At 37.7% G+C, this 15,339-nt stretch overlaps 2 protein-coding genes and 1 long non-coding RNA gene across 3 annotated transcripts; 2 read left to right on the top strand and 1 right to left on the bottom strand.

Moving 5' to 3' along the window:
• The first annotated feature begins 344 nt into the window (after positions 1–344).
• Positions 345–4,168, top strand: LOC127803032 (pentatricopeptide repeat-containing protein At5g39350-like). The gene is made up of 2 exons (XM_052339031.1): positions 345–3,540; positions 3,641–4,168. Exon 1 carries the CDS (start codon positions 525–527, stop codon positions 3,426–3,428), a length of 2,904 nt encoding a protein of 967 aa, XP_052194991.1. The 5' UTR covers positions 345–524; the 3' UTR covers positions 3,429–3,540; positions 3,641–4,168.
• Positions 4,169–4,576: 408 nt separating this feature from the next.
• On the top strand, positions 4,577–6,937 carry LOC127803229 (uncharacterized). The gene is made up of 2 exons (XR_008023470.1): positions 4,577–5,155; positions 6,371–6,937. It is a non-coding gene; the product is annotated as an uncharacterized LOC127803229 (long non-coding RNA).
• Positions 6,938–9,541: 2,604 nt separating this feature from the next.
• LOC127803729 (protein FAR1-RELATED SEQUENCE 5-like) lies at positions 9,542–12,664 on the bottom strand. Its single transcript, XM_052340167.1, has 2 exons — positions 12,580–12,664; positions 9,542–11,781 (listed from the first exon to the last, which is right to left on the bottom strand). Exons 1-2 carry the CDS (start codon positions 12,662–12,664, stop codon positions 9,542–9,544), a joined length of 2,325 nt encoding a protein of 774 aa, XP_052196127.1.
• Positions 12,665–15,339: the final 2,675 nt, after the last annotated feature.

Raw genomic sequence — 15,339 nt, forward strand, 5'->3', positions numbered from 1 at the left:
TAAAAGTTGATTCCATCCTCAAGTTAGACTTTGAAAGAAAAATTGTTTGGTGAAAACAATTACATTTCTCCCCACGGCATAGCCTAACGATTGTGGGTGAGCACAAATTGAAACTTAAGGAGTCCTTGAACTGTAGCCATTATATAGTCGGTTGGCGTCCCGTATTTAAATCTTGTCATTGAATTCTGTGATTAACTCTTCTTACAAAAATTTTGAAATGAGTTGGAGAGCTCTTAAGGTAAGAAATTTCACTTTTTCGATTTTAAAACCTAAAACAACCACATTTCTCATTGTCCAGCTTTTCACTTCCCAGCTTCATCTAGCTATTAAACTATTCTCTTTTACAAGATTATTTTTGACTCAAACCAAACGTAGAAATTGAAGAGAAAAATCGAAACATTCACAGAGCCACATTACAAGTATTATTTTTTCCAGTGAAATGTTTTTCCATCAAACCGACCGGAGCCTAGCCGAGCCTCAGCCACCATTGGTCCTCTTCGCATCATCATGATACTAACTCCTCCATGGCGTTTCTGTCCGGTTCCTCTCTTCGAAACCTATTGCCAACCCTCTACAGTTCGTTCGTGCCGGACACCCTACGCCTGTTGAACCTCTGCAAAGCAGCCGACGACTTGAAGCCACTGAAATCTCTCCTCCTCGTGCAAGGCCTATTCAACCATGAATCACTGGTCGCACATTTTCTTACCCGATGCTTTGATCTGGGTGCTCACGAACTAGCTCTCTCTACTTTTCAAAGGATCGAAAAACCTAGCATATTCTTGCAGAACTTGACGGTTAGGAGTCTCTGTGATAATGGGTTGTTTGAAGACGTGTTGTCTGTCTATCAAAAATGTCGAATTTCTGGCTGCCCGTCTGATAATTTCACGTTTCCTTTCGTGGTCAAGGCCTGCTCTGCTCTTGGCACTCTTCGGATTGGCAAAGCTGTACACTCTGTTGTGTTGGGAACTGGGTTTGGAGATAATGTTGTTGTGCAGACAGCTCTTGTTGATATGTACGCAAAATGTGGTCAAATAGAGGTTGCACGTTTGCTGCTTGATGAAATTCCTCAACCAGACTTGGTTCCGTGGAATGCTTTGATTTCTGGGTATTCGTTAAACGGACCGAATGAAGAGGTCTTTGAAGTTTTCCGGGAGATATTTGCAGTGGGTCTGAGACCTAATGTGAGCACTTTGGCCAGCACAATTCCAGTGTGCACCCGTTTGGGATTTCTGAATGTGGGAAAATCTCTTCACGGCTTCGCTGTTAGGTCTGGATATTCTTTGGATAGAACTTTGATCCCTGCTTTGATTTCAATGTATGCTGGTGGTGGGGAGTTGGGCGATGCAAAGAGTTTGTTTGATTGTTTTTTGGAAAAGAATGTTACCATGTGTAATGCCATGATCTCTGCTTATGCACAGAACCAGAAATCCAAAGAGGCTTTTGCAACATTTCAGCAAATTCTCCAATCTGGCATGCAACCTAACATGATCACGTTCTTGTCCCTCATTCCTTCTTGTGCGGGTATTGATAGCATTTTATATGGCGAATCCCTACATGCTTGTGTAGTTAAAAATGGGTTAGATGAAGAGCCCGCAATAACTTCAGCCCTTCTTTCAATGTATGCCAAGCTTGGAGAGATGAGTTCAGCTGAGTTTCTTTTCAATCTGATGCCTGATAGAAATCTTTTATCATGGAATTCATTGCTTTCAGCACTTGTACATAATAGACAGTGGGGTGTGAGTTTGGCTAGATTCCGTGAAATGCAGTTTGCAGGGTTTAATCCAGATGCAGTATCCATTGTCTGTATCCTTTCTGCCTGCTCTGAACTAGAAGCCACTCTGCCTGGTAAATCTGCTCATGCATATAGTATTAAAAATGGATTTGATTTGTATCTCAATCTATCCAATGCACTTTTGGCATTTTACTCCAACTGTGGTAAGCTTTTTTATTCTTATAACCTATTCCATAAAATGAATGTCAGAAATGCCACTTCATGGAATACAATGATATCTGGATGCGTGCACAATGGAGAAACAAAAAATGTTGCTGCCCTTATTCACCAGATGCAACAAGAAAGGACGAACTTGGATTTGGTTACCCTGATAAGTGTTCTCCCTTGTTACAATGGACCTGAAAGATTGTTGGAGGGAATGGCTATTCATGGCCATGCCATCAGAATTGGATTTGCCTGTGATGTTTCTTTAGCTAATGCACTTATTAGCATGTATTCCAACTGTGGAGCAATTGATTCTGGCAAGTTACTTTTTGAGAGAATGCTTAATCAGAATGTGATTTCTTGGAATGCTTTGCTCACAGGGTATCGACATCACAACTTACAGGATGATGCCATGTTGTTGTTTTGTCAAATGATAGACGAGGATCAGAAGCCAAACTATGTAACGTTGCTAAATATAATACCAGTATGCCATGCCCTGTCGCAAGGCAAGTCCATCCATGCGTATGCAACCAGAACAGGGATTGGACTAGGGGCTTCTCTTCTTACGTCTCTTATGTCCATGTATGCTAGATTTGGAAATGTGGACTATTGTCTTTTGCTGTTTGAAATAGGGGAGAAAAGAAATATTTCTTTGTGGAACGCTATGATTTCTGCTCTTGTACAAACAAGAAATGCAAAAAAGGCAGTTGCTTTCTTCAGTCAATTGCTTCAAATGGAAATAGAACCTGACTTCATGACTGTTTTGAGCTTAATTTCAGCTTGTGTTCAGACAAACAACTTGAGTCTCGCAAATTCTGTGCAAGCTTATGCGATACACAAAGGATTTGACAAGGATTTGGCCGTTAACAATGCACTGATTCATCTGCATGCAAGTTGTGGGAACATTTCAACTGCTAGGAAGCTATTCGAGGGCTTGCTTATAAAGGATCCCATCTCTTGGAGTGTTATGATTAACGCTCACGGGCTACATGGGGATGCTGAGGCCGCCCTTGCTCTTTTCTCACAGATGGAACTTTCCGGTGTAAAGCCTGATGACATTACTTATGTAAGTATTCTATCAGCTTGCAGTCATGCTGGTCTAGTCGAGCAAGGAAGGATGATTTTTGAGTCTATGGTAGAAGATGGGATATCACCGAGGATGGAGCACTATGCTTGCATGGTGGACCTTCTTGGGAGAACAGGTCACTTGAATGAGGCTTGTGATATTGCTAAGAAATTGCCCCCTAAGCCTTCTATGAGCCTCCTAGAATCTCTGGCGGGGGCCTGTATAGTCCATGGCAATTTTAAACTTGGGGAGGAAATCGGAAGGTTGCTCCTTGAAATGGATCCTGAAGATCCAGGATCATATGTGATTCTACACAATGTCTTTGCTTCAGCTGGAAGGTGGGTAGATGCCAGCAAAGTGAGGTCTAGCATGGAAGGGAGAAGATTAAGTAAACTACCTGCCTTTAGTCTTGTTGAGGGATTATAAACGGTTGCCTTGCAGGCTTTCCAGAGGCAAATGAGAATCAATGTTTCAAGTTCTTCACGCAAGACGTATATGCCAATTGTTTCTCCAGAGAAACTCAAGAAAGGTGAATCCGGTACGCGAGTCTCTAGCTGCCCAATTATATGCGCCCTTATCTTTTGTTAAACTTAACAAAGAGGTTAATTTTTGGCTTAAATTTGTGACCGCCAAGTCAGAATGAAACAACTTTGCCGTTGTGCCAAAATGCTCTCCTTCTTAGTGCCTTTGCAACTGGATTTCTGCTAGCTTCAAGGGGACGATAATCTGTTCTGCAGCATCAGGCGTAACTTTTCGCTCTAAGAAGCCGTCAAATTGTGTGAATCCCAGACAGCTTCTTCCTGGGAGCACACTGTGACGCTGGAAAGGCGTTTTCTGGTAAGCTTTGATACTGAAAGAAAGGCTGGAAATTTCTGCAACTGGTTGGTCCCAGAGCTTAATTGAAAATCTGTGGGGACTTGGGATGATTTTTTTATGTTAGAAATATATAATTTGACCATTTACTAGGCGTTCGCTCTGCATGGGTTATTTTGTGATGGGATTAAGTTAATGGTGAGATAAATTAGTGATGGGATTAAATAATGCCATGCGATGTTTGGCACATGAAGTGTCGTCCAAGGTAATTCTATCTCTGGTTTGGTTTCAGAAAGGTATAAATATTGCATTAATTTGTATTGATTGAATGATTAAAAAACCATAATACCCCTTGTGATTGATTAAAGATTAGATTAAAAGAAGCAACCAGTATTAGATCTTAAATCTGATATTACATTAAGATTTACAATAATTTACGTAGTTTAATTATTTTTCAATTTGAGCATACTCTCAGGCCTCTTATAAAATTAATCCTTGTCGAGTCGATCTTAACTACTTAATCCATTATTATCCCATTAACGCATTTCACGTCCAACACTTAAATTATTTTTATTTGAAAGATACAAAAATATTATCTTACCTGACGCTTGCCTGACAAAAACAAATTCAACGTAAATAATAGAACAAATCTATTGAAAGATAACACATTAATTACGTTCGAGTTGAGTTGTAGTACGTACAAAACAGTACCGACAGATATCGCTTTTCGCCGACAGAGACGATAACAAGAAGAGCCCGAACTGAAGATCTTTCCGCGAGGGAAAATTCTAGACAGCCAGAAAAAAGTTACAGACGGGTTTACAGAAAGGCCATCATTTGACAAAATTACCCTCAGTTTTTGTTAATATTTCACAGAAACCATTGAAACCCTGAAACCCCTTCTAAGTCTAGGCTCTTTCAATTCCCGCCCGAAGATTGAAACCCCCTTCCTTCTCATCCTTTCAGTAGCCGCCCGAAGATGGTCGTCAAACCCCCTTCCTCATCATCATTTCAGTAGCTGCCCGAAGATGGTCGTTCTCGTCAACTGAACCGGAACACCAGCATCTGTTGTCTCTCTTAGCTCCGTCGACGAGACCACCAGAACACCAGGAGCGGTCGTCTCTCTCAGCTCAATCGCATCACCTAGCAGCAACCGCCCCCAATCGCATCGCCTAGCAGCAACCGCCCCCAATCGCAACAACCCACGAACCCCACAACCATCTGGGGCCACCACTGGTTGCAACTACTTCGCCCCCACCTGCTGGCCACTACATCCCTCATCGTCGGCCAACGGTCTTTGAAGCCCCCCACCAGCTGGCCAGTCGCACCTACCTGAAGAGGTAAACATTTCAGACATTTAATTTGTATTTTCATAAAGAGATAATATGGCTCTCATTGTGATATTTGTGATGCTGTGACTAACATATTACATTAACTTATATGGCTCTCATTGTGATATTTGAATGCGGCATAAACACCAATTATACCAAGGAAGAGTCTTGTAACTAATAATGGCTGCATTTAGAAAATAATTAAAGATATAGTAATGGCATGGGAACAAACTGTCATGAATTATATGAAAATAGCAATAAAAAAATCACAAATCACCTTCTCCTCTAAAGATGATGAGGCCAATCAAAATCAGAATAGGATGAAGCTGTGCAAGGGAAAAGAAAAAAATAATAAAAGAAAACACACATTAGATTCACAAGCTAAAGACTTGCCAAATTGCAAAGTACTAAAGTAAGAAAATAGCCACGTAGGACGAGTTTATCAAAAATCTAAATGTATTATTATCTAGCGTACAACGTATGCCTCCTTGATCCATTATCAACTGCAAAACTATTATAAGCTTTGTAGTATATGTGGAGAATCCAGGTAATAACAAACAAACATGAATCAAATCCATTTAGTACCCACACATTAAGAGAATGTTGCAAATCTATGTTAAATGACTTGTGAAGATTCCTCTTATGCATGCATAAAATGAATCTTGATGATTCTTTGAGATATAACCTACACTAGGGAATATCTATATCTGGGAGGTATCTGATTATTCATGCCATAACAGTCAAAAAACTAATATGAACCACACCTACAGAGTATACCAATACTACTCTTCTACCTTACATTAACCTATATTATGCATGCATAATGTTTTTTTTTTTTTTTTTGGTTGAATGTGATAAATTTTGACTAAGTCTTCTTACTGAAGGCTCTGCTTGCTGAAGGACCAATGTGATATCCTATATTGAGCAAAAACAATATATATTTACTCTAATTATGTGACATTGCCAATGGGAGCAATATGGTTTTGCTTTTGATTAACCCATGGTTCATTGTTAAAATCTCTCCTTATATTGCTTACCCATCCAAGCATTGATGAGCTTTTAAGTTAGATAGGTTGATATGCATAAATTAAGCTACATTAATTTGAAATCATAGTTTTGGTTGAAACATTTTAAAAAGTGAAGTACTTGTGTTATTATCTAATTTTATGTTAGTTTATATTAGACGGTTGAAATTGTTGAACTATTATTTGTTTGTGATTGTAGACATTGCAGAATTTGACAATGACGGGAAAGAATAGAGGAATTTGTCATAGCTGTAGACGTTCTGGTCACAATTTGTCGGAATGTCCCACAAAGCAACATTGCCCTTCATGTGGACAGGGGTTTGTGAAGTGGATGGAGGTAGAGAAAAATACGGTGAACAAAGGACGTATGTTTTTTTGTTGTAGTGCTGATTGCAGATATTTCAAGTGGGCTGACGAATGCCCTGAAAAGAAAGCTGATGCTTTTGGAGAACAAGTAAGTGAAGTGATGTATGACGAAGGTGAATCAAGTGGTGGTGTTTCGGCCAAAGCATCTAATGAGAAAGATGTGGAGCTGGCTCGCTTAGTTCAACGTCTTGCTCGCATTTCTGAAGAGAAAGATGTGGAGATATCTCTCAATCTAACAATTCGCAAGGGAAAAGGAAACGCACCCTCTTGAGCTTGTCAAACCTCGAATCTACTAAAATGATGTTAACATGTGTTGTTAAATTAGAAATGACCTTTGTCACATTGTACAAATACGTTAAGTACTAACTAGTATAAGAAAGTAACATGACTATTTTCTATTTGTTGGCTCATCAAGCCATTAATTCTCAAATTGACTTCTTTCGATCTTTGTTGGCTCACTTTAATCCCTGAATTCACTCTTAAGCTTGCGTTAAACTTTAGTTTAAAGATAGACATGTAATATCTAAGTATTGCAAAGTAGATCAAAATATAATTATACTCATATTTTACATAAGAAAAAAATCAGCAGGGTAAATTGACCCACTAAATGCTCGATAGACCCGCAACCGCCTTGCTTCCATGCGCAGTGCATGTGTTTGTGATCGTTAGTCATGGCACAATCTCACAGTCATGTTCTCTCATTTGGGGGGCTAAGCCTATGTATATTCATAAGCAACTACACCTATATGATTGGATCTCCTACTTGTATTAAACCTATATAGAAGAAAACATATGTAAATTAATTTGAATATGATGGTCATGTAACTGTGCAAGTCCATATATTCAGCAAACAACATCATTTAGATGAAATCCCTCAAACCATAATAACATAAAACAATCTATCCAAAGAAAGATTGAAAGAATAAAGAAAAAAAGCAAATAACATGGCACAAGACAGAGAGTAAACTATAGTGAGTGCTAAAATGAATAAATCACTTTGAATTGGCAGATAGCTGTATCAAAGCTGAGGATGCATAGTCCATGACATAAATAAAAACCTAATAATAATCTTGCTTCCGTATAATATAGACGTCGAGATAGAAAATCAAGATCTCAGGGAGCCCCTACTTTTTTACACTTCAAAATTGAAACGCTGCATGAAGTTCCTAATACAAAGAACACTTGGGCAGAGGGTTCACGTACAAGTTTGCCCCTAAAACAATTAAAAACAACATTTCTCATACGGAAGTTCTTTGCTATTAATTCTTCCTCCTAAACAACGATGCTTCACTTGTATTCCAAAATCATATTGTTTTCTGGAGCCAACCCCACACAAGCCCTTAGTATGTTGTCGATTTTCACGCTGCTTCTTTGCATTTTGGTCCTGGATGATATGGCTTAAGATGTTCCTGGATAGAAAATTCAAACAGATAAAATATCAAGTCAGGGAAACTAATTAATTAAATTGCAGCCAATGGTATGTTGGATTTGCAAGTTCCATATTTCCAAAAACAATAACAATATGAAACCAAATAAATCCCAGTCTCTTTCTAGGCATCCAACAGTGGACAATGAAGTAAAATGGCAAAACCAAATAAAGAAAACCATTAGAAAAGTCCAGTCAGAGCTACCAACCAAACCACCCTACACCCCAAACCACCCCGACGATCGCATCTACATTTGTAACTATGGCTGCTTTGATTACACAGAAAATAAAAAAAAAATTGCACAAAACAGTGAGTTTATATCAAAAACATATTTTTAACCACGATAATCTGTTGAGATACCTTAATATGTTCTCGGGCCATATCAAAAACAAAATTGCACAAAACATTGAGTTCATCATAAACAAAATTTCACAAAACAGTAAATAAAATCATCATCAATGAGTTCATAATAAACAAAATTGCACAAAACAGTTAATAAATAATGAAACAAGAAATTGAAACAAAACCAAAACAATACTCCCTGTTTCACTCCAATGAATCGTCGGCGATGGAGAAGACAAATGCGGGGCTTCAAGGCTCAGATCAATCGGTCCAAGACCCACTAAGGTGAAACCAAGAATCAGTCCCAATGCTTGGTTCTTGTTTGAGCAGCTAGGCGAAGCCCGCTTTCCTCAAAAACAAGATAAACTTACCTGGGCCATCTTCTTATCAGGCCACCAATTAGTGGATTTGGACCTCTCTTTAATCTATCAATCCTGGGCCGAAGCCTATGATAGTTTTAACTTACTCGATCTTCCATCATTGCCTAGCACCGATCCCAAATAAGCTAATTCCCGAACTTACTAAGACTGCAAAAAATATGGAACATTTTACTAAAGTCAAGTATAGAAGGAAATACCTTGGTTTACACCATTCAGGTTGACAAGGATTTGGATCTGAAATTATGATTAATCATTCTAGCAATCATCAAATTACTAAGGAATCAACAAAATTAGTAACATATCAAACAGAATACAAAGATTAGTAAAATGTTACTAAGCAACCTAGGAATCATCAACTTATTCAAGCAATCTTAACCACAATGTAATAGCAAAAACAATAAATATGATTAAGGACCAAACCGCTTCACTTACTCTTCAAGGCAGCCTCTCTTTGAGCAAATCAGGGTTCATCAGCTCTATGCCCACCTCGTCTTCCTGGGGTCGTCGAGGTGGCAAATAAGATGGCATAAATGGTTGACCCATTGTATAAGCCGGAACCCAATTCACTCCATACGCTGCATTCCAAGGTTGATAATTCGGCCCCACCTGCAAATAAGATAAGAAATTTTAGTTTAACTAAAATAAATGAAAAATATTTTAATATTGAAGTATATGATATAAGAAGCATGCACCATCAACTGTTGTGGTTGTGGGTATGTAAGTTGGGTCAACATAGGATTTAATACTTCTTGCGTTGCTTGTATTACGGCTTGTGCTGGTTGTGTATTATTTTCCATTGACCGCTTTCCTTTGCTCGCCTTCAAAGTGACATGTGCAAAAAAACAGTATAACCAATTATATGATACTACTAGTAGATAATAATAGATAACTAAAATAGAGTTGCAAACATACTTTCCGTTTAATGGTATTCGTTTCCAATGGGCCCTTTTGACGAAGTTTTCTAGGAGCTCCCTTTGTTTTTGCGCAATGCGGATCCAAAATGGGATTAGATGATGTCCTTGCAACTTCGCCACAATCAAATGCGATTTGAACACTGCCTTGGGAAAGGATATTATTGTCAGAACTTATGCTTCGTCTCGATATGCTCGTATTGTTCATTTGATTTTCAAGAAACTCCATTACCTCGCGGGTTCGTTCCTCATCATCCACTACTAAATTTGCAACCTTGGCAAATAAACTTTGCAATTTATCATATTTTACCTGCTCAGGAGTGCTAACCCAACCACTGTAATTGATCTTGACCCTTGTGTATGCTCTACACACATCTTTCCTCCATCTCCTCAAGATATAACTCTCAGGAATCATTTTGACATTGTTTCGAATTAATACAGAAATAACATGTCTGCAAAGTATTCCTCGAAACTCGAACAAGTGACAGCTACAAACAATGCGACCAATCTCTCCCTCAAACATCACCGTAAAAGTCTTCCTCTTTGTTGTTGCGTTAAATATTATATCTTCTTGGACTTCATACCTAGTTCCAAGACAAGTCAGCTCGGTAGAGATAATATCACAATACACTTTTCCAGTTAGCTCTTCTTGAAATTCTTTAAATTTGGAGATTGTGTAAACCTCTTGGAATTGTTTCTCTATACAATACTTAGTTGCACACGGTACCATCTGTGAAAATGACTTAAAATCTGCCTGGAATTCCTTTTCAACTTTGCTCCTCAAGGCCCGCTCATACTGTTCAACGAATAGCTTCAACGAGGTTTTTGAGTTGACATATCCATCAAAAAATGCATTCATACTCTCACTCCGTTGCGTTGTTGACATCCCAGCCCAGAAACTTGTTCTCAAAAAACAAGGTACCCACCGACCTCTTTCTCTGAAAAGCCCGGACAACCAATCATTGTTGTGCAATGTGTACATATCAATCAATGAATGCCAACCCCGTTCAAATTCTTCCGGACTTTGCGACTCATAGACCACTTCGTGCACGGTCGAGAGTATTGAACCCTTATAAGGGTGGCCCCCAAATTTTTCAGGCAACTTCTTAAGTATGTGCCACAAACACCATCTATGTCTTGTGTTCGGAAAAACAATTTGAATGGCATTTTGCATAGCCCTATCCTGATCAGTAATTATACCAATAGGTGCCTGGCCCTCCATGCACTGAAGCCAAGTCATAAACAACCAAACAAATGTCTCGGTATCCTCACTAGATACTAAACCACATCCAAATAACGTCGATTGCCCGTGATGATTCACACCAACAAAAGGGGCAAATGGCATGTCATACTTATTCGTCAAGTATGTGGTATCGAATGTGACAATATCACCAAATTCTTTATATGCCTCCCGACACCTATTATCAGCCCAAAACACATTCTTCAATCGGGACTCATCGTCCAAATCCAAACTATAGTAAAAACCAGGACACTGTGATTGCATTTTTGCAAAGTAGGCTTGTATTGCAGCTGCATCTCCCTCCCCAAGTCTTAATCGCCTAACTCTATCAATATAGTTTCTACAGTCCTGCTCAACAAATGATAGATTCTCGTAACCACCCGCTTCAACGATAGCTGAGTTGTAACTTTTGTGCATTGGAATACCAGCTAGGTCGTTTACTTCAAGCTTTCGTTTCACTTGTTCACTCAATTGTCGATTACATCGATACAACCTAGATTTTGATGGACTTGTTTTGTGATTATGCTCCAAGATTACCCTAGTAATTTTCCATATTCCTGTCACATCTGACGCAGCTGTAATCCTAGCTAAACACCCTATTTTAATGGTTGGTGTAGGCTTCAAAGAGCTACTTGTTTCACTGCTTCTCTGACCTTCTCGACTACAAGCATATGTCACATATTTTAACAACCCATCATCACCCTTTTTTGAATTCCTTTTTCTGACAGGAAAACCCACAGTATAAGCATATGTTTTGTAAAATTCATAAATCTCGTTGTGGTCATTAAATTTCATCCCTACTGTAGGCACCATCTCATTGCCCTCTGATGTGCATTCATTGTCAACCCCTACTTCAATCTCAATCTCATTGTCAGCCCCTACTTCAGTCTCAATCTCATTATCAAAAACTACTACATTCTCTTCTTCATCATATGGACATTGAACTAAGAAAAAAATTCATCAGCCTATTGAATTTTAAATAAATAATTTAATTTCCCTAATTCAAAAACACAATTGTAATTATAATCAGAATTACAAAAACACAACTGTAATTACAAAAACACAATTGTAATTTCCCTAACTAATAATCAGAATTAATTATACTAAGCCACATTCTTTTGTAATAATGCTAAATCATTGATATAATAAATGGCAGATTATAAAAACACAACTGTAATTGTAAAGATTAAAGACTAATACAATCAAATGAATGAAATTATTCCTTATCCATTCTAGCAAGAACTAAACCACAAACAAAATTGGTTTATTTTTTTCTCCTCTCAACCTCAAACGAATAATTGATGCAACTCATGATAAGTTCATAAACAACCTAACAAGCAACAAAAAGACTCGACCAGGTAAGCTTGAAGACAATAATTTTAATGCAAAAACATCAGGTCTCAAAAATCGACAGTTTTTTCCTCTTTTCAGTGAGTTCATCATAAATAAAATATCACAAAACAATAAATAACATCATCATCAATGAGTTTATCACAAAACAGTTTTTTCCTCTTTTCAGCAAGTAGACCTTTTATATCTAAATAAAATCGACAACAAATCTCTTTAAGCAAAAACCTCTAACTAGTTTAAGCAGTATCGAGTACAGCCCTTGACAAACTAAAATCAAAGATCAGTCCAAAGAAACCAACTAAAAGTCCTTGACAAACTAAAATCTGAAGGAAGAAACCGAAGGAAGAAACCGAAAGAAGAAACCTTCTGAGGATTATAATAGTCTAGCTTACCTTGCTCTGACATCGGCGAGGAAGAACGGTGACGAGACTGAAGATCGGTCTCCATCGCGGAAGATCGCGGAAGATCGGTCTCCATCGCTTGCTGGAAGTACTGGGAAGAACGCGGAAGATCGATTTCTATTGCGGAAGGTTGATCTCGATCATCGAATGAAGGTCTCGATCGCCGAAGGAAACGTCGCGGCTAGATCGAGATCGTCGTCGGTAAGGTAAGCGCTCTCTCCTTCTTTTAGTGGGATATGTGCAAACGCAAGCTGAAGGAAGAAAAGTCGATCTCGGTAAGCCCTCAAAATTTACCCCAATATCTCGCGATATTTTGACAACCAAAATATCGCGAGATATCTCTTCTGTAAATCCGTCGGTAAACGCGTCTGGCTTTGTAGAGGGACTCTTCGGCGAGATGATAAGAAGCCGTGCCGTTTAAATTTCAGAGCTTTTTTGGTCTCTAGTCTAGCCAAAAGATAAAAATCAAATCTCTGTGTCACCGTCCGCGTTATCATAAAGCGATTGTGGGGGTGGGGGCGCAGTATTTTGCTATCTCTCCTTGGCGACTTCAAACGTATTTCATCCCATTGTCATTGACCTCACGTGGCAGTCAAAAACAAGTACATCCACCTGTACAACGACAGCCTGGCAGCCGTTTGGAAGCCGTGTGTCCTCCGCCCGCAGCCTAACCTAACCTAACCCGAGCATTCTCTGTCTAGCATTTTTCTTAAATCAATGTCTCCATCCCCTGTCAGCGCTTCTCGCGACCCAACTTTGTCATCTAGCCTCCAGGATTCACGTGTAAGCTCGCTTGTATCCAGTTGGCTGCCATGTCGTATCCCAAATATTTAAGCTGCTACATGCGCTGTCAGCGGAGCCGGTCCTGGATTTTTGGAGGCTGGAGACAAATTTTTTGAATGTGACCCTTTAAATAAAAAAATAAAATTTTTTAATTAATTAATTTTATTAAAATTATAAGAATTTATAAAAGATAAAAAAAAATATTGTGGGGCCTCATTCAAATCTTATTTGAGAAAAATTCAATGGGACAAAATCCCAAATGAAGGAAAAAGAATACCTTATATTGTAAATATTGCATTAAAAAATAAAAATAATATATTTGAGTCTACATATTTCATCTCGAATTTTCGTAAGCATTTCTTAATTTAATCAATCTTCTTTTCATCTAGGGTTGTCAAAAAATATCCAAAAATTGGTGAACTGGATCAAACCGAACCGAACCATACCTTTTGGATTGGTTCTATAGTTCAATGGTTAGGTTTTAATTCTAAAAAATTAAGAACTAATATATTTAGTTTGGTTACTAGTTTTTTTTTTTTTTTTTCAAATCATGGTTCGAATCGAACCGGAACCGATATTAAACTTATATATATATTATAATTTTTTAAGTATATATATACATACATATGCATAAATAGTATTACTTCTTAGAAAACTAGCGAGATTCGTGAACTCTTTTATTTCTAACATTTTATGCGCTATTGCTATATTAAATAGTCTATGTAATATCATTTGATGAGATAGTTTATGAATTATTTTGTTCTACTTTTACTTCAAGACTTGAAACATTAATAAAGTTACGAGTTTATTTTAATTAACAAATTTGTTTGAAATTTTATATTTTACGAAAATGTTTAAAAGTTAAATGTTAATTGGATAGAACCGAAATCGAACCGAAACCGGTTCGATGTGATGGATTAGTCATGACTTGGTTTTATATATATAATAGTTCGGTTACTGCATTCTTATAGAACTAGACCAATCCGAACCATTGACGCCCCTACTTTTATCCTTCACAATTAAGCGAAGTAAAAACAATCATCACATGTACTAATAAAATAAAAATAACAAAGAAATCTTCTTTTGACAGGGTACAAGTGGCAACTTCTTTTGTTAATTTTTTATACACATATATACATAAGTTTAAAAAAAAAAATTGTACCCCCCTCACTTGTGGGCCCTAGGTTGTGGCCCTGGTCCAGGGTCGGCTCTGGCTGTCAAGGTCTTGGAATTATAGTTATTGTACGGTCTTTTATCGTTTGTATTCTCGATTTTGATAGATGAGGTAAATTATAAATACAAAATTTATTTTATTGTATAGAGCAAAAAATTAAATTCACGACCTATTAATATAAATTTTAATTTATCATGATCCAATTATTTAACATGTACCCTTAAAACTGCACCCTCAAGATCTTGTAAGATGCAGAAGTTGGTCAAGGCGAAAGGAGATCCCCTTTCTCGTCGAAGGCTGAGTTTGGAAAGCTAGCGATATTACTAGGTGCGGTCTATGAGATGGAGAAGCATGTGCATTTTCGCACTTGAGATGGAAGCCCCCGATTGTGAGAAGAGACTCTGCTCGAAGAAATTAAGACGGACAATTTTTTTATTTTGCGATATAAAAACTAAAAGATATAATCTAACAACAAAAAAGATACCATATTAAAATAAGAATATATATATATATAGGTGTGATGTAACTCTATATTAAAAAAATTTCCAATTTGAACAGCGGTTGAAAAACCCAAAATTCTATAAATTATGTTTCTCCAATCATGACTCCTCAGTGTTAATTGCTGCTTACCCATATCTAATGTATATATTTTTGGTAATTAGTGATATGCTATGGTATCCTACAGAAAGTGCAAAATAAAATGATAAGCCAATCACGTGTATTTTTGTTAATTAGTGAACTCCAGACTAATTGGGAAGAACTCTAGAATTACAAGGATGATTGGACCAAATTCG

Source organism: Diospyros lotus, chromosome 6 (genome assembly GCF_014633365.1).
Source record: "Diospyros lotus cultivar Yz01 chromosome 6, ASM1463336v1, whole genome shotgun sequence".
NCBI lineage: Eukaryota > Viridiplantae > Streptophyta > Magnoliopsida > Ericales > Ebenaceae > Diospyros > Diospyros lotus.

Bases quoted from the DNA above. Each gene is read 5' to 3' on its own strand.
- LOC127803729 (XM_052340167.1), bottom strand. From the start codon at position 12,664: ATGGAGACCGATCTTCCGCGATCTTCCGCGATGGAGACCGATCTTCAG. The intron at 11,782-12,579 runs GTAAGCTAGACT...TTTTTTTCTTAG, and splicing joins CTCGCCGATGTCAGAGCAAG to TTCAATGTCCATATGATGAA.
- LOC127803032 (XM_052339031.1), top strand. From the start codon at position 525: ATGGCGTTTCTGTCCGGTTCCTCTCTTCGAAACCTATTGCCAACCCTC.